The 18,042-nt window shown below is 36.7% G+C and overlaps 1 protein-coding gene across 2 annotated transcripts; it reads left to right on the forward strand.

The window, feature by feature from the left end:
• Positions 1-520: 520 nt before the first annotated feature.
• Positions 521-16,725, forward strand: LOC109059015 (kinesin-like protein KIF2A). 2 transcript variants are annotated; one of them, XM_042729442.1, is made up of 21 exons: positions 521-748; positions 2,462-2,556; positions 2,804-2,926; positions 3,014-3,068; positions 4,454-4,582; positions 6,532-6,632; positions 6,758-6,853; positions 7,184-7,238; positions 7,323-7,485; positions 7,579-7,669; positions 7,801-7,864; positions 7,948-8,039; positions 8,135-8,277; positions 9,083-9,287; positions 9,402-9,512; positions 9,610-9,677; positions 9,884-9,967; positions 14,306-14,456; positions 15,792-15,893; positions 16,076-16,211; positions 16,299-16,725. In XM_042729442.1, the coding sequence occupies exons 1-21, from the start codon at positions 688-690 to the stop codon at positions 16,382-16,384; spliced, it is 2,211 nt and encodes a 736-aa protein (XP_042585376.1). In that variant the 5' UTR covers positions 521-687; the 3' UTR covers positions 16,385-16,725. The 2 variants fall into 2 exon arrangements, with proteins under 2 accessions (XP_042585376.1, XP_042585377.1); XM_042729443.1 differs by lacking the exon at positions 9,884-9,967 and having other exon boundaries at positions 16,299-16,703.
• Positions 16,726-18,042: the final 1,317 nt, after the last annotated feature.

The raw sequence follows: 18,042 nt of genomic DNA on the forward strand, positions 1-18,042 counted from the left end.
ATAAGATTCATTTGGTGGCCCCTCGGTGCAGTACTTTAGTGTTAAAAGTGATTCAGTGAATCACTCGCTAAAATGATTCATTAAAAACGAGTCATTCATGAACGAAATGAGTCTTATACTTTATTAAAATGTCTACCACTACATATCTACTAAGAAATTCCATTAAGATTATAAATATATCTATCTATAAAGTGATTTTATATGAAATACTGAGTATTAAATTCAGCACTGAATTCAAACTTATAGTAATGTAAGGAAATTTGGTAGTTTTGTATGTTGGTTCATTTGGCAGATTTCTCCAAACTAAGTTCAGTGTGCCTAATATCAACAAAAAGAGCACAGCCCATCAACATGTTTTAATTTTTGCCATCCAGCAATGAGCTCCCGGGCTTCCTCCGCTTATTAAGGTTGCTATGGTTACCTCAACTGTCCGAGCTCAGACCTCCAGCTGCTTCTAGCCAATCCTGACGCAGGAGGCGGGGCTTGTGGAGGGAAAAAAAACACGCAAGTCGAGCTTCCCCCGCGCACGCGCCCTGTACTCTCCCCTCTTTTATGTCTGGCGCTGTGGCCGCCTCCCGGTTTTTGAGCAACACGGAACAACAAATGTGAAAAATTCAAACACAAACACTGTTTCTAGTTCCCACGCGCCAGTCTATTTGAGTATTCCCTTTGTCCCATGAATGAGCCATGGCGGTGAACTTCGGCAAGATCGTCGTGGGGATTTATGTGGAGATAAAGCGCAGCGATGGTGAGTTCATATTTGGGTCGCTTGTAACCGTCAGTTAAAGTCGTTTCCCCGGTTCGGCTAACGGATGCTAACGTTACCACTCAAAAAAACCTGACAGAAAAGATAGTTTTGGGTGGTCGGGCCTGGTATAAATCGATATATGTCGTTAAGTTTTGTCTGTTGGTGCTGGTTGCCGGGGTAGTTAACGATCTTGTGTCAATCAACAGTGCAACTGTCGGTTTTACGTTAGCCACCTGCTAAATCCGGGTGGAGATTGTTTAGATTCATAATGTGTGCTATGATATTTGATTTCAGCCCAGTAAATTGGCTTACTTAATGTAGATTAGTGGGGAATTATTTATGTATTGTGTTGGTAGGGAGTATAATCATGTAAGTACTGTAGATTCTGGATTTATGTGGGTTAGCCATCTTAAGTCACTTGCAAATCAATGTTTTGTTTTACAGATTGGTTGTAAATAAGTGTGGACAGAGGGAAGTTGCTGGTTTCATGCAAACCAGCTGGCTTGTTTAGCTTGGAGTCTTAAACTCAACATAAGTTTGGATGCCACTGACTTCACATTAGTTACTCATTTGAAATTATAATGACGTTAGAGAGTTTCTTTAGCCCTAATAATTGTAGTTATGTGATGTTAGTTATGTGATGTGTCAGTCTTTGTGTTCATAGATTAAACTCCATCCTAATGGCCAAAGGAAATATTGACTGCTTGGGATTAGTTGCATTATTATTATCAGATGTAGAAATATATTACCAATATTCACACTTCAGTCTCTCAAAAATAGAAGAAATAGAAAAATAGAAGGTTAGGAAGGGTTATAATTGATAGATGACAAAGATGAAAACAACTTTCCATTTAGAAAGCTCACAACCAATTTAAATAACAGCAGTAGTAATTATACTAATATTACTTGTACTAATCATCATTGTTGTTTTTATTATCATTAATAATAGTACAGCATTCACTGAATATTAGGTTTTATTTATTTGTCGATTAATTGTAATTTAGTACCAAAGTATCAATTTTTGCTAATGATGTCTGAGTACAGAGTTCGTAAATCTAGTGTTGGATTCTCGTGAGCATTCAGTGGCTTCTCATTGGTACTGGCATCAAAACAATTTGCAAGACTGTCAGAAGAGGTTATGATTTTATCTCTTTGAGAAGGCTGTGTTATATTTAACTTCAGCTTGTAGCAAAGAAACAAGTGAGCCCAGGTCTATTGACGTGTTAGACAAACTACTCCTGTCTCTTTGGGAATTTTCATGTGTTGCATAATAGAGATGACTCTTGACATGCTCTCTGAAGATGAACAGTGTTTGTGACATCTTTAAACAGAGGAGGTCTCTAACGTCATAAAGATGTGGCTGTACTTCAAACTTGGCATTAACTTTTCTTTTGGCCAGATGTTGCATGCAGGGGTTTTAAATAGCTTGTTTTATGTCAGGATAATATGTGCTTTTTCTTGCTGATGCTTCTGTTGAATAATTGCAGGGATGTCAACGTGTGAGTAGGAATAGCTCTGAATAATAGATACGGAACCGTGGCTGTTTGTTTTCAGTGATGCTCTGATACTTTTCAGTAGCTATTAGCACAACTTCTGAATTGTCCTTCAACATAAACTCTTTTCAAGTTCCCATTAGATGTGTAAAATTTCAAAATGGGTACATTAATGTTTTCAATTTGCCTTTCACACTTAGAGGTGTTGGGTTTCTTACAGGGCGAATACACCAGGCCATGGTGACCTCTTTAAATGAAGATAACGAAAGTGTTACTGTGGAATGGATAGAAAATGGAGACACTAAAGGAAAAGAGGTAAGTCTAGCAGCCTCTCAGCTGCCTGTGTTATTTATAATATATAGAATAACATTCAGGTGTTGTTAGGGTACACTATGAAACTCAGTATGAAATATTATGTGGACACATGCTCTGTTTCTTACAAATATGAATTATGTTGTCATGTACCCTGTACCATTTTTCTCTTTAGGATATACTGCATGTGTTGGAAAAAAAAGGTCAGATTTCTTGCAATCTTAACAGCTTGTTAATTTTTTTGTAACAGATTGATTTGGAGTGCATATTCTCACTAAATCCAGATGTTGGTCCAGAGGAGGAGATTTCCTTGAGCCCTGTTACACCACCGCCTCCTATACCCAGCTCTGTGAAGGTCAACAAAATCCCTAAGGTTTGTACGAAGCCAGAGTTAAATGTTGAACTTGCATTCTAATTGTTTGCAACTTTTGGACCTTTTTGTACACTTGTTTGTGTGCAGAATCGTAGAACTATTGCACCGGGAAGGAGTGAAATCCCATCCAGAGACAACAGAGGTATATTTGATGTTATATGACTCAGGAATAGGGCTGCACAATAAATCAAAATAAGTTATGAAATGCAGTATGGCCATGTGCAATTATTAATCTGTAAAAGTGTAAAAAATGTAGTGTGCACGTGCTGGGTGCTTCAGAATGAAGGTACGGCACATGTACATGTCAGGCTCATGATGCAGTGTTTTCAGATTTTAACAGGGTACTCTGAATTTGTTATAACATGCACTGGGAACAACTTTTTTCCTCGTTTGCCCTGTTCTAAACATTTTTAGTGCTTAATGTTACTATGCAAATCTAATGTACTGTAATAAAACTAATTGGCTTAATGTGAAGTCTTCCTTGACTGTAAAGCATATTTTATTTAAAATACTGTAAATAATAATTAGGCAGTGTTGTTATAAAGAAATTACATTAATGGACATTAAAAAAAAGCTTCTCCTTGGAAAATGTTAGATTTTTTTTGTAACAAAAATCAAATTTGATATAGATTTTATGTAACTTTTATTGTTGTTATTGTTGATTTGTTTTTGTAATTTTGTAACATTATTTTATATAACTAATTGAAGTCTTATTTTTATTATCACTATTATTAATTTATTACTCTTGAGTTTGCCATGAATTTGGCCTTTGATGTTGATATGGTGTTAAATGATACATATAAATAATAACAACAGGGTTTTGTAAACAAAGGGGGTAAGTTCAGCAGAGCTGGAAGAAGGTGCATATAAAAACGTACACTAAAATCTGTTAAAATTGAGACAAATGAAAGATTACAACAGATACATGACTACTGTACAACAAAATTATCATTTTCAATACAATTAGTAATAATTAGGATTAATTTGTTTGGTTACTAAAGAATAACAGATGTTAAAGTCAACATGAAATGGAAACTCCCTCATCCCTTCATCTGTTTTCTAAATGCATTTTATTGATCTTATTGTGAAAGATATATTTATGCTCACATTTGATTTTTATTGACATTTTTGACAATTTTTAACAAAAATGTTAGTCTTCCAGTGCAAAACATTCTCTCTCTGATAACATATGCCGGACTTCTTCAGTCATTTAGACCACATAAACCCCGCTGCTTTCTTGCAGTTGATTAAAGTATTGCATTCAGATCTGCTTCTGTGCTGTTAACAACTGATGGATTGAACCAAGTCCTCCACTCTTAAAATGTGCAAGAGTGTTTAACTTATAGTGACTGTTTTACTACACATGACTTATAGTTATATCAGGATACTAAGATGGCTGTTTTTGAAAACTTGGTGAGCCTTATCTAAGCAGCATTTTTGTCCATCATAGGCATGTTTGAGTGCTCCTGTTATGCCTTCTGTTTGTCTGAGTGTGATTTGCTGACTTTTATGTGTTCTGTTTTAAAGTTGGCTCGACTCGGGGACGGCTGGCCCAGCAGCAACAGCCAGAATCAGCACCCCCTCCACCAGTACAACAGCCCTCTCAGCCCATACAGAGCCTGACCCAAAGTCAGATAGCTCAGCAACAACAAAACGGTAAGATGACACTCCTCAGTGCTTTTCAGTCTGTTCCTGTCAACCCCCTTTTCCCCACAGAAAAACGCTGAAAGGACCGAGGCCTCCTGCACAGGATGCGTATGATGCATAAAGAGAAAGCAACCTTTTAGACTCTGAATTTTGCAGCAAACCTAACCCTTGCTCATCTGTCGGTATCTTGGCTCAAATCTGTGGGGTGTGGTTTGGCTACCCCCAGCCGCCCCTCTGAATGTCAGTGACTGTTTGTGACCGGGCAGGCTTGTCCTGACTCTGAACCTTCCTGATTAATCCTCTTGCTTTGAATTTTTGAAGCTTACAAGAGTCTGTCTGCTGAATTAATCTGGAGTCTGTTTTCTATGTGCAACATGATGCTGCCCATCCTTTGGGTGGAATAACAATTGTTCAGTTTAATTTGCTTGTTTAGTGCGGGTTTGGGGCAAAATTGATTCACATATATGTGGATATTCTTTCTCTGAATTGCAGTTCACCCAAGAATGAAAATCTGCTTAAAATTTACTTACCCTCAGCCCATCCAAGATGAAGATGAGTTTATTTCTTTATCAGAACAGATTTGGAATAATGTAGCACAGTGGTTCTCAACTCCAGGCCTCGGGACCCACTGCTCTGCACATTTTGAATGTTTCTGAATCTGACACACTCAGTTCAGTTCATGGATCTCTCTCCTAATGAGCCTGATGATCTGAATCAGGTGCAATAAATAAGGGAGACAAACAAAATGTGCAGAGCAGTGGGTCCCGAGGACTGGAGTTGAGAACCACTGATGTAGCATAACATCACTTACTCACCAGTGGATCCTCTGCAGTGAATGGGTGCCATCAGAATGAGAGTCCAAACTGCTGATAAAAACACAATAATCCACACGACTCCAGTCCATCAATTAACATCTCGTAAAGTGAAAAGCTGCATGTTTGTAATAAACAAATCCATCATTAATATGTCTTAACTTTAAACTGTCACATCTATTCAAAATACGAGTCCATAATAACACATTAACACTTCCTCCAGTGAAAAACTCCATTCCCTGTTGTCCTCTCGCATCAAAATCCAGCAACACATTTGTTTAGAACTGTTTTGGACTGTTTTCACTTCTGTGCAGATCTGTTCATATTTATCTCCTAATTTAGACTTTTTCACTGGAAATATGCAATATTATGGTTATAGGACTCATTTGACGTTAAAAACATATTAATGAATTGTTTCTTACAAACACGCAGCTTTTTGCTTTACAAGATGTTAATTGATGAACTGGAGTCATGTGGATTATTTGTGAATTGTTGTGATGTTTTTATCAGCTGTTTGGCCTTTTAATTTTTTCATTCACTGCAGAGAATCCATTAGTGAGCAAATTATTTAATGCTAAATTTCTCCAAATCTGTTCCCATGAAGAAACAAACTCATCTACTTAATGGATGGCCTGAGGGTAAATTTTAAATTTTGGGGTTAACTATTCTTTCTATTTAAATCTAGTTTAAAGATTCCCAACCCAGTTTGGTGTTTGGTGGAGATGAGTCAGTGTTCAAACTGCACACTGTTTTGGGTAGATTAAATTAATCAATCAGATGAATATTAATGGCTTTATTATGAAACCTGTCTTTTAATTTATGTTCTGATGATACTATTGTTTGCAAGTAATAGTAGTAATGTAGCAAGTAGTAAAGTAATAGTAGCAGGGTGTGTTGCAGACAGCAAGAGTGAATAGATAAATGATTTTGGAAAAGGTCTGCTCAGAGAATAAAGCTCTTTAAGATGGAGAGGACTGTTGGCGCTACCATGTGCCAGCTGCCAGAGGCTCTGGCTTGCCTCTATAGCCACTCTGTCTGCACACATACACACAGAGAGATACAGAGTGGGAGGAGGCGGGCTGAAAGAGAGGAAATGGTTGTTGCCTTTGTTAAAATGGAATTGTGTGTTGTTCTGCTCTCTTACAGCAAGGAGGAAGTCGAACTGTGTGAAGGAAGTGGAAAAATTGCAGGAGAAGAGGGAGAGACGCAGGCTACAGCAACAAGAACTGAGAGAAAAGCGAGCACAGGTAAGACTTCTCATTATATCTCTCATATCTCTCTGCCTCGTCTCTCAGCTTTTAATTGTGATGTATTTGTCAGGATTGACACCTGGTGGTGTTCCTATTGTGAATGTGCTTGGTTTGTTTTAAAGGAAATTGATACAACGATTCCAAACTATGAAATACTGCAGATGATCCGAGACTTCAGAGCAAGTTTGGACTATCGACCGCTAACCACGACAGATTTGGTAGGTATTGATGAATTAATGTCTGGGTCATATTTAAAATATAATAAATATAAGAATTAATGAATTAATGAAATTCAATTAGACAAACACAGCCATCATGTATCATCATTTTCCCCAATATTTATATTATTACTGGGATGTGACCCAGACATGTTCACGTTAATACATTTGAGATCCACCTTTTAATGATGATAATAATAGTAATACAAAAAATGTTCATATATATAATATATTTAATATATTATTAGTAAGAAAAAAGTACTTAATTTTTGGATGTTAAGTAAAACTTTTTTTTTAGGAGAAGTAAAACTTCATTCATTTTTTCGACAGATTGAGGAGCACAGAATATGTGTTTGTGTTAGGAAACGACCCCTTAATAAAAAAGGTAATGCCTCAGACATTTGTACTTTTTTTTTTGGTTTTTGATTGTCCTTCATATGTTGTCATTTATTTCTCATTTGTGTTGTAGAATTGACTGTAAAGGACCTAGATGTGATCACTATTCCAAGTAAAGATGTTGTCATGGTCCATGAACCAAAACAGAAGGTGGACCTGACTCGATACCTAGAGAACCAAACATTCCGCTTTGATTATGCCTTTGATGACAGCACAACAAATGAAATGGTTTACAGGTAGAGGATGATTCCCTTCATTGTTCATTATACATGAATCTTTAACTAAAAATTATGTCAGGAAAAAAAATCTTTTAACTGTTTTCTTCTCAGGTTTACTGCAAGACCCCTTGTGGAAACCATCTTTGATAGAGGAATGGCCACATGTTTTGCTTATGGCCAAACAGGAAGTGGAAAAACTCATGTAATTGAGATTTTTTTTTTAATTTTTTTATTACAGTTTGTACAGTTTACTAGTTTTTGTACTGAAAAGGCCACAACTTAATTTTTTTGTTTTTCATATATCAGAGTAATAAGAAATGGTTTGTGTTTTAGACCATGGGTGGAGATTTTTCAGGAAAGAACCAGGATTGTTCAAAAGGAATCTATGCATTAGCTGGTAATTGATGTTTTTTTTTTTTTTTTTGTCTTTTTCTTTTTTTTTTGTGTTTACTCATTCATGTACATGTTTTACACAAACAGCTCGAGATGTTTTTCTCATGCTGAAGAAACCAAACTATAAGAAGCTGGATCTTCAGGTTTACGCAACATTCTTTGAAATTTACAGTGGAAAGGCAAGTGGAAAGGCAAAACTGATTACTAATGGTTGTGACAAAGTAAAGCCCATTTTAAAAATAGGACAAGTCTTTCAAAGTCTTTTTTTCTTTAGGTATTTGATCTGTTGAATCGTAAGGCTAAGCTACGTGTGTTAGAAGATGGAAAGCAGCAGGTCCAGGTGGTTGGGCTTCAGGAGCGTGAGGTCAGATGCACTGAGGATGTCCTCAAACTCATTGAAATGGGTAACAGTTGCAGGTAAAACTTGATGGGTAAAACAACCATGTTCACTGAATATTGCTCTAGTTGTTTGCTGCTGTATTCCTTAAAAGGTTAGTACACCCAAAAATGAAAATTCTATTATTAATTACTCACCCTTATGTCGTTCCAAACAGCTTTTTGCCTTTTGTGATTAAAAGACAAATATTTTGTCATTGAAAATTTCTTAAAAATAGTATTAAAATATTGTCTCGTTCTAGTGAAGCAAGTATCTATATTTTGTCTCATCTCCTGAGCTAAATGTTTTGTCACACCCCTAGTGTCCATGAACCGTGATATAGCGCATCATTTGTGCTTGATGAAGCTTTTAATCTTCAGGTTAATGATATATTCATGAAAAAAACATCACTTTGAATAAGGAAATTGATAACTTTGCCATACTATCCTTTCAAATGTTAAAGTTGCCACAGTCGTTGCATGCTTTGCATGTACTGCTCGTTATTTGTACCATTTTGTTTTATTTGTTTATTTATTAGAATTTGAAAGATAATAACGATATTGTGATCTCTGATTGTAGTCCTTGAAAACCAAAAAAGTGCGTTGATGGAGAATCAGACAGCTCTCAGATTATATAAAAAGTATCTTAATTTGTGTTCCGAAGATGAACGAAGGTCTTACGTGTTTGGAATGACATAAGGGTGACTAATTAATGACAGAATTTTTGGGTGAACTAACCCTTTAACAATGCATGATCTTTGATGATCTGTAATTAGTCCACTCAGTGTCTTGGTACATAAGTCAGACACTCCTGACTTAAATTTCACCTTCTTATCTTCCATTTTAGGACCTCAGGTCAGACATCAGCCAATGCCCACTCATCCCGTAGCCATGCCGTCTTCCAAATCATTCTACGAAGGAAGGGCAAGATGCATGGCAAATTCTCACTCATTGATCTGGCGGGTAACGAACGTGGAGCGGACACGTCCAGCGCTGATCGGCAGACTCGTTTAGAGGGAGCCGAAATCAACAAGAGTCTTTTGGCTCTGAAGGTCAGCACCTTAAAAATACCACCCAAGAGCAGGGGTCAGCAACCATTTGGTCATGAAGTGTCATTATGAAATTGCCTAGTAAATCACTGTGATCTTGCATGTCCCATGTATTAGGAATGTATCAGGGCTCTGGGCCTTAATAAGCCTCATACCCCATTCAGAGCGAGCAAGCTCACACAGGTCCTCAGAGACTCATTCATTGGCGAGAACTCCAGGACATGCATGGTAAGTTTGATTAAGCTATCCTTCTTGAACACTGGGATTTGGTTAAGTTTACTTTTGCCTGTTTGCACAGTTCTAATTGAGATTTCTGTCTGATTAGATCGCCACCATTTCTCCTGGCATGGCTTCCTGTGAGAACACGTTGAACACTCTGAGATATGCCAACAGGTTAGGACATGGCACTCTGTTGTGCATTTATGAAAACAGAAGTTGAGTAGAACTCTAGCCAATGTAACTTGCAACTGTTGTTGTATTTACCAGTGAGGTGACAAGCTAGTGCCAATTGGAAAAAAGTCTTGTCATATCTCTCCTGATTGGCTGTGCTCTTCTCTCTGTCTTGCTGTTTTTCTCTGTTCTGTCTTGACTGTCTTCAGAGTAAAGGAGTTTGGGATTAGCCCCTCTGACATCCCCTTCTCTCAGGGGGGAGGAAGTCGCTCTGAACCCTCTCCTACCTATGAGTATGCGCACATGTCTATGCAACTTCCCACCTTATTGTTAGTCAGATACACTGCAGCAGTGTTGGGGACTAACTAAGACTAGTAATAGAAGTTACTAACATTTTTCAGTAGCGAAATAGTAACCAAACTCTTTTCAACATTAGCTTTTTCACGAACAAGCATTCTTTTCCCTCTCCACAAGAAGTGAAAAAATTCAAACCCCTAAATAATTTTTTTGTTACACTGTTGAGAGGCCCATTCACACCAATAACAATAATGATAACTATATAAGCATCCACAACAATGCATGATAATGATCTGTATATTATAGGCACGCACTGCAGTTCTGTCTTCTACATCTTTAAAGGGTTAGTTCAGCCAAAAATTAAAATTATGTCATTAATGACTCACCCTCATGTCGTTCCAAACCCGTAAGACCTCCGTTCATCTTCGGAACATAGTTTAAGATATTTTAGATTTAGTCCGAGAGCTTTCTGTCCCTCCATTGAGAATGTATGTACGGTATACTGTCCACGTCCAGAAAGGTAATAAAAACATCATCAAAGTAGTCCATGTGATATCAGAGGGTCCGTTAGAATTTACTGAAGCATCAAAAATACATTTTGTTCCAAAAATAACAAAAATTACGACTTTATTCCGCTTTTTCTTCTCTTCCGGGTCTGTTGTGAACGCGACTGTTCAAACTCTTTTAAGCAGGATGGATTCTGATTGGCTGTCAATGTTTTTATCCTTCATCAGCTAGAAAAAAAACTTTATTCTGACAAGAGATGTCATAAGTATCACTACTTCAAAAATTTTATAGACTATTGTCAGATTTTACTTATTTGCGCTTAACTACTAAACTTTGTCATGAAAACCAAAGAACCTTAAAGTGGAAATAAAGCAGTCAGTCAAGTTTGCATTATTCAGGAAAATAACTTCCATTTTAATAAAAAATATGACAAACATGATTAATGTAACCGTTTTAAAGAAAAAAGGTTGTTTTGTTATAACTTTTGGAGCAAGGACGTCGCCATCTTGCAGTACCACAGCGTGTGACGTCACGGGGTTGGTTCGCGCCGATGGCCAGTGCAGTAATATAAGCATTTCTTTACATTTTGAACACACGCTTGTTTTGAAATGGAGAAAGATGACCTTGAAAGCACTGTTAAGGCCATAATAAGTGCAGTTGCCTATGCATTAGAGCATATACGTCGATGGGGCCGAGCAGTAGGACCTATTAGGGGTTGAAGAAGTTGTGAACCTGCTGGTTTGGGGTAAAGTGCGGGTCGGAAAAAATACTTGTTTACGTGGATACTCCTCAAGACTGTCATTCCGATGTGCTTTGTGTGCATTTGCTGATGAAGTCGCGAAGGAAAGCTCAATTTGTCCGAGCCAAGCTGTGGCTTTCTGTGTGTGTGTGTGTGTGTGTGTGTGTGTGTGTTGTGCCGCCGCTGCCGGTGCGAACAGAAATGACCTATCACATTCACAACGCATGAGTACCACATTAAAATCTCTTTCAGAAAAGGTCTATCACAGCGTGTAAGTACCGCATTGAAATCTATTCTGTACTGTCTCACACTTGAATGGCTTAAAACACTTAAATATTTAAATGACACGACTTAAAACACGTGAGAATGATAAACTTTGAGGAAGCAGCACTGGTCCGATTGTTCAGATAGGTGATTAGTTAAGTCCTGTTAACAGCAGGAAAGCTAATTGTATTCGCATGTGAACATAAAATATGATACATACAACTGGTGAACCAGTGAATGTAATACATATGTCTTAATGGTCTGACATAATAAAATGCGACATGAATGATAATGTATGAAGCATTGTTTGTTTACATCACGTTGGCCTCGCATTATGAAAACAATGTTTGGGATACCACGATCAAAACTTAAGATATAGACCGTTTTATGCTGAATATTCATCCAAGTTATTATTTGTGTGTTAAAATAACATTTGTGTGTTCAAAATATAAAGAAATGCTTATATTACTGCACTGGCCATTGGAGCGAACCAACCCCGTGACGTCACACACGGTGGTACTGCAAGATGGCGGCACCCTTGCTCCAAAAGCGTTAACAAAACATCCCTTTTTCTTTAAAATGGTTATATTAATCATGTTTGTTATATATTTTTTTAATCAAAGTGGAAATCCCTTTACTAAATAATGTTAACTTAACTGACTGCTTCACTTCCACTTTAAGGTTGTGTGTCATCACAACCTTGGATCACTTTCAATGATCTACTTAAAAAAAAAAAAGGTTTACTTATTTACTTGGTAATCTCTGTATAAAATTTTTCAACTTGTGTTTATCCATATGTTTAGTTAAAGGAGTCATATGGCGTTGCTAAAAAGAACATGTTTTTGTGTATTTGGTGTAGTGCAATGCGTTTATGCGGTTTAAGGTAAAAAAAAAACACATTATTTTCCACATACTGTGCATTATTGTTACTCCTCTATGCCCCGCCTTTCTGAAACGCATTAATTTTTACAAAGCTCATCATTCTGAAAAGCGAGGTGTATGCTGATTGACCAGCCATCTAGTGCGTTGTGATACCTCAAGCGTGTGACAGAAATGTTACACCCTTACCATACTGTGATGCCGTGTCGCAGTGCGATGAGATAAAAACCAATAAAACCCATTACAAATGAGGAGTTTTTTGTTTCATGTTGTGGGGATATTTTTGGGTTTTATTGTGTTTTATAGTGTTTTTTTTGTGTTTTGTGTATCGCGGCGTGTAAAAAAAAAATTTTGTGTGATTTTGTTTTTGGAGAAACGACAAACAAGTGCTACTCTACACTGCTCAAAACTCGTGTTTGAATCATCAGTGGCAAATTGTTTAAATATGAAAACATACTTACAGGCTGTGAGTCAGAAGCACCAGACTGTCCTTGCTAAGTTGGAATTGCCCCACTTTATAGAAACAACCTTTGTGCACAGCCTTCCCAGGTTCAGGAAAAAGTCCTCCGTAAAATGCACAGCTCGCATATGTATGTTTGTTTTGGTCTGTTCTGAAACAGTGTTGTAAATACAACTTATCCACTGATTTCTAGTTGTGTCTTCTTTTGGAAGGCCAAACAAAGTAGTTTCGCTTTCACAATGAAACACACATCGTCTCCACGACATGGCGGCGGCAGCAACAATACTACAGCGAGAATCAAAGTTATGCCTTCTTTCTTTGCGTGAACATTTGGGCGGTGTTATGCAAATCTTCCTACACAGTGATGTAGACATGTGGGGGTGTGTTTAAATGGGGTGTTTTAGGAGGGCATGGACAAGTCTTAACTTTTATAAAGAATATCTCTTTGGGTTTGAGACTTTAGTCTTTGAAACTTTAGGGATCTTATCTATGCATGAACAGCTTGTAACACTCCAAAGAGAAAGGAAAACTTGAAATTGCATCATATGACCCCTTTAAATGCTGTTTATTCATGTTTTCAGTTGAGTTGTTTATATTTGGGTGTCTTATTAGATATAAGTGCTTGTTGTGACCTTAATTGAGATGTTCATTGTTTTAATAACAATGAACATTGTTTTTAATTCATTGTTTTTAGTTATGCTCTGATTTCAAATATAAATGTATTATTATTATTAAAGTTACATAATTATAAATATATTACCATCTTATATAGCTTCACTCTTTTTTTTCTTGTTAGTAACTTGTAGTGTAGGGAACAATGTTTTACATTATACTGTAGCTTGGCAATCAGTTTCAAAGTAGCTTCCCCAGCACTGCTCAGTAGACAACCAACATCCCGCATTGGCTTGCAACCAATGCATGGAAATACTCATTCACTGCTGTGTATATAACCACAGTCTGTTTCATTTTATTAGAAACACTGGCTGCACTCACTTCTCACACTAATGGCTGTGCTTTTGGTGTAAACATTTTTCATTTCCCCTCTGATCTGCTGTCATTTCATTTCTCTAACCCTGGGAATGTCTGGCATATCTGTGGTGCTGTCATCCTTACTTCTCCTTTAGAAATATTTCATTATATGAATATTAATACACACAAACACTGTACTCAATTAATAAAAATGAGATGACACCATAAACAGTTGCGTTAGCTGCACAGATTGCTGCAATTTATATGCCCAACTGCACCTATGGGATGATGTCTATTTTTTAGTTGTATTAAAAAACAAACTGCCCTTGATTTTGTCATAAAACGTTTTTGAAATAATGTAAGGTTCTGTTTTAAAAATAAGGTAGGAGTATGCAGTGTCGCAGCCAAAACAAGCATCTCCCCCAGTTGAGTCCTGTGACCTGTGCATGGTGTCATTTAAGTCAGCATGATTGCTCTAAAAACATCATCATAAATGCTGTCAATCTGTACTTTTAGAGTGAAGGAGCTAACTGTGGATCCCAATGCTGTGACCGAGGGAGTCCGCCCCAATGTCAACGCCATCAACCAGCTGAACATCATGGATGAGGAATGGGATTTGGGAAACTCCCCTCAGAGAGATGACCTCAAACTGCTCTGTGAACAGAATGTAAAAAGACATCTGTTCCTAGTACTTCCTCTGCTTAAAAATGCATGCATGAGGAGACAGTAATGACACCTACTCCAGTGATACATTTTAGAAGTGTAATTTGTGTCTATTACTGTTTACATAAATTATATTATAAATGTCACTTGATAAATTTAATCCTTGCTAAATATTAAGTATTAATTTAAAAAAAAGAAAAGGAAAGAAAGAAAAACCCTCCTAGCCCTGTAGTTTTCCAACTAATTATACCTTTTTGTTTTCTGTGCAGATTCATATATTATACAATTGAGGTCAAAAGTTTACCCCCCTTTCAGAATCTGCAAAATGTTATTTTACCAAAATAAGAGGGATCATACAAAATGCATGTTATTGTTTATTTAGTACTGACCTGAATAATATATTTCACATATAAGATGTTCAAATGCTCACCGGTGCTCTAGAAGGAAAAACTATGCATTAAGTGAAAACTTTTGAACAGAATGGAGATGTGTACATTTTTTATATTTTGCCTAAATATCATATTTCATTTAGTACTGCCCTTCAAAGACTACAGAATATAGTTACATGTTTCCAAGAAGACGAAATAAGTTAAACTTACCCTGATCTTCAAATTCAAAAATCTTAATGCATGATTTTTCCTTCTGGAGCATCAGTGAGCGTTTGAACCTTATGTAATAGTTGCATACAAGTCTCTCAGTTGTCCTCAGTGTGAAAAGATTGTTCTCAAAATCATACAGTCATTGTTGGAAAGGGTTCAAATACACAACCAAAGAATTTGTGGGACCTGACGGATTTTTCTGAAGAACGGCAGGCAGTTGAACTGTTCAGGACAAACAAGGGACTCATGAACATCTATCACTAAACAAAAAAATAACAGCTGTGGATCATTCGGGTAACAACACAGTATAAGAATCATGTAAACTTTTGAACGGTGTCATTTTTATAAATTCAACTTTTTTTTTCTCTTTTGTGGACTATATGTAAACATCTTTTATGTGAAATATCTTATTCAGGTCAGTACTAGACATTAGACAGGACAGTAGACAATAACGTGCATTTTGTATGATCCCTCTTATTTTGGTAAAATAAGCATTTTGCAGATTCTGAAAGGGGGGTGTAAACTTTTGGCCTCTACTAGTATGTGCCTATAAAGGCTTTATTTTTTGTTATCAGTGTATTCATGCTTTATATATTGCATATCATATATAAGCATAAGGCTGAAACCATAAACAGGAAAATTAGGCAGGCAATCGATTTATTGTCTCAGATATTGTGGACCAAACAAATTAAATCTTTTTAATGTAGGTAGGATAAAAGCTTATGTTTGAATATTGACAGGAAGAGGAAGTCTCCCCTCAGCTCTTCACGTTCCACGAGGCGGTGTCTCAGCTGGTGGAGATGGAGGAGCAGGTTCTGGAAGACCACAGGGCTGTGTTTCAGGTGTTTATTCCTCTGAGGTCCCTTTCACACTAGAGCTTTTTAGTCCAGTTGACGTCAGCATTTGGTTTGTTGTGCGTCTTTGTTCTGAACTTTTTACTTTCGTTTGTACTCAGATACGGTTTAGTCCCAAAACTGAAAAAGGGAATTGCTAATGATGATGTTCACATTATATGTGCTGACAGGAGTCTATCAGGTGGCTTGAGGATGAGAAGGTTCTCCTGGAGATGACTGAGGAGGTGGACTACGACGTGGACTCCTACTCTTCTCAGCTGGAGCAGATTCTTGACCAGAAGATTGATATTCTTATTGAGCTCAGAGGTAAAGCATCCTGTAGAATGTTCTTTCCTTTTAGTTTTCCCCTGATGGAATGATTATTAATGGATGCGTGTCTGCTCGTATTGTCAGATAAAGTGAGGTCATTCCGTTCTGCTCTCCAAGAGGAGGAACAAGCCAGCAAGCAGATTAACCCCAAGCGGCCCCGTGCGCTGTAGCCTGGAACATGCTCACGGAGAAACGACAAACACAAGAGTCCTGTAGGCTTCTTGATAGTATTCAGAAGTATTCTGAAGAAACCTTTCCTACTTTCACATGTGAAAAAAAGCGTTAGGTAATTCTCTTACAAATCAGCAGAGGTTAAAATAAGGGGATTTTTCTGATCATTACAACCCTTGAATGATTCTGAGGAAAGCTTTAGAATTTTTTTATTAGTAGCGATTTTATTTATTTACTTTTTCATTGTAGGTTAAGGGTACAGACTTGTATCAGTTGATACTCACGTTCTACCCTTTGGGTTGTTTTTTTGGGTTGTTTTTTTTTTTTTTTTGTAATACTTAATTCGTTGCTTTTATAAATTGTATGCATGAACACTCAGCAACAGTTTATCACTCCGTTCCTAGCATGACAGACTTGGTTCATCTGCACTTTAAATAGCCTTGTTTTTTGGGGTCCGTTAACCGTAACTGGCACAGTGTATGTTTCTGTTGATTGGCTGATACAGCATTTTACTCTGTTTCACTTTGCCATTTCTTGAAGGCTTAATAGATGAAGTTAAAGAAGTTCTCGAAGAAGCATAAAATGCACTGGGAGAAAATCTTGAGGTTATGTAAATGAATGGGAGAATTGTCAGCCATTAGTTTTATTGGTTTATCAATGACCGCTGTCACTTTTCCACATGATATACTCTTTGCCGTCTCTCTCATCTGTTCATCTGTAGAATGCTTTCGTGCCATATCATGTTTCCTTGTGGAAAGGAAGTTAACAGTCCACCAACTTACTGTTTTGCTTTTAAAAAACTTCCCAACATTCTCACATCTCCTATTAATATTTGTAAAATGTTATAACTTTCAGCAAGATTCTCATAACAAATAGGGAATACCACTTATCTGCTACTGAGGTTTTCAGTGTTAGCACCTCTCAATTCAATGGTTGCTAAATAAAGAATGATTCAACAAAAATCAGCCTTTTTATCATGTTTCCTGACTTAAATTTTTTTATCCCTGTTTTAAGAGTATCAAAATTGATTTCTTATGTTTGTAAAAATAGAGGAGAGTTTTATTTAGAGATTGCGGTGATTGTATTCAAGAGGTTAAGACTGAAAGTATAAAAGTTTATATTAAGTTTGACCATTCCAAGGACATTACAGTTAACTTTTTTTTGCATGTACCAACATAAACCGAAAATGAAATACAAATTAATAAAGTTTGTATATTCATAGGAAATTAAAGTTAAATTTTTTTGCATGTAAAAACAATTACTATTACATAAAATGTATGAAAATGTCTAATTCAGCATAATAAAAATATAGTATAAATATCTCATTGATAATAAAATAACATGTGACTCTTCATACCTGAAGAAAAATACATCTCTGATATTTTATAACGTAGATACACATTTTTTTTAAAGTAGAACTTGTTCAAGCAACTGCACTGAAGTCGTATGCCGATTTTAATACCGGTTTGAGTCGATGCAAGGCCAAAGTTATTGGTGTAGGGGGCGCAGTTTACTCACAATTTGGTCCCGTTAAGGAAGAAAAAAGGGGGTTGGATAAATAAATAAAAGAATTACGGCAGTTAAAAGCCCTAAACAAAACTTGTAAACGTACCATAAAATTAGCCTATTAGTAATAATATAATTTAAATCTATAGAT

This window comes from Cyprinus carpio, chromosome B8 (genome assembly GCF_018340385.1).
Source record: "Cyprinus carpio isolate SPL01 chromosome B8, ASM1834038v1, whole genome shotgun sequence".
Lineage (NCBI taxonomy): Eukaryota > Metazoa > Chordata > Actinopteri > Cypriniformes > Cyprinidae > Cyprinus > Cyprinus carpio.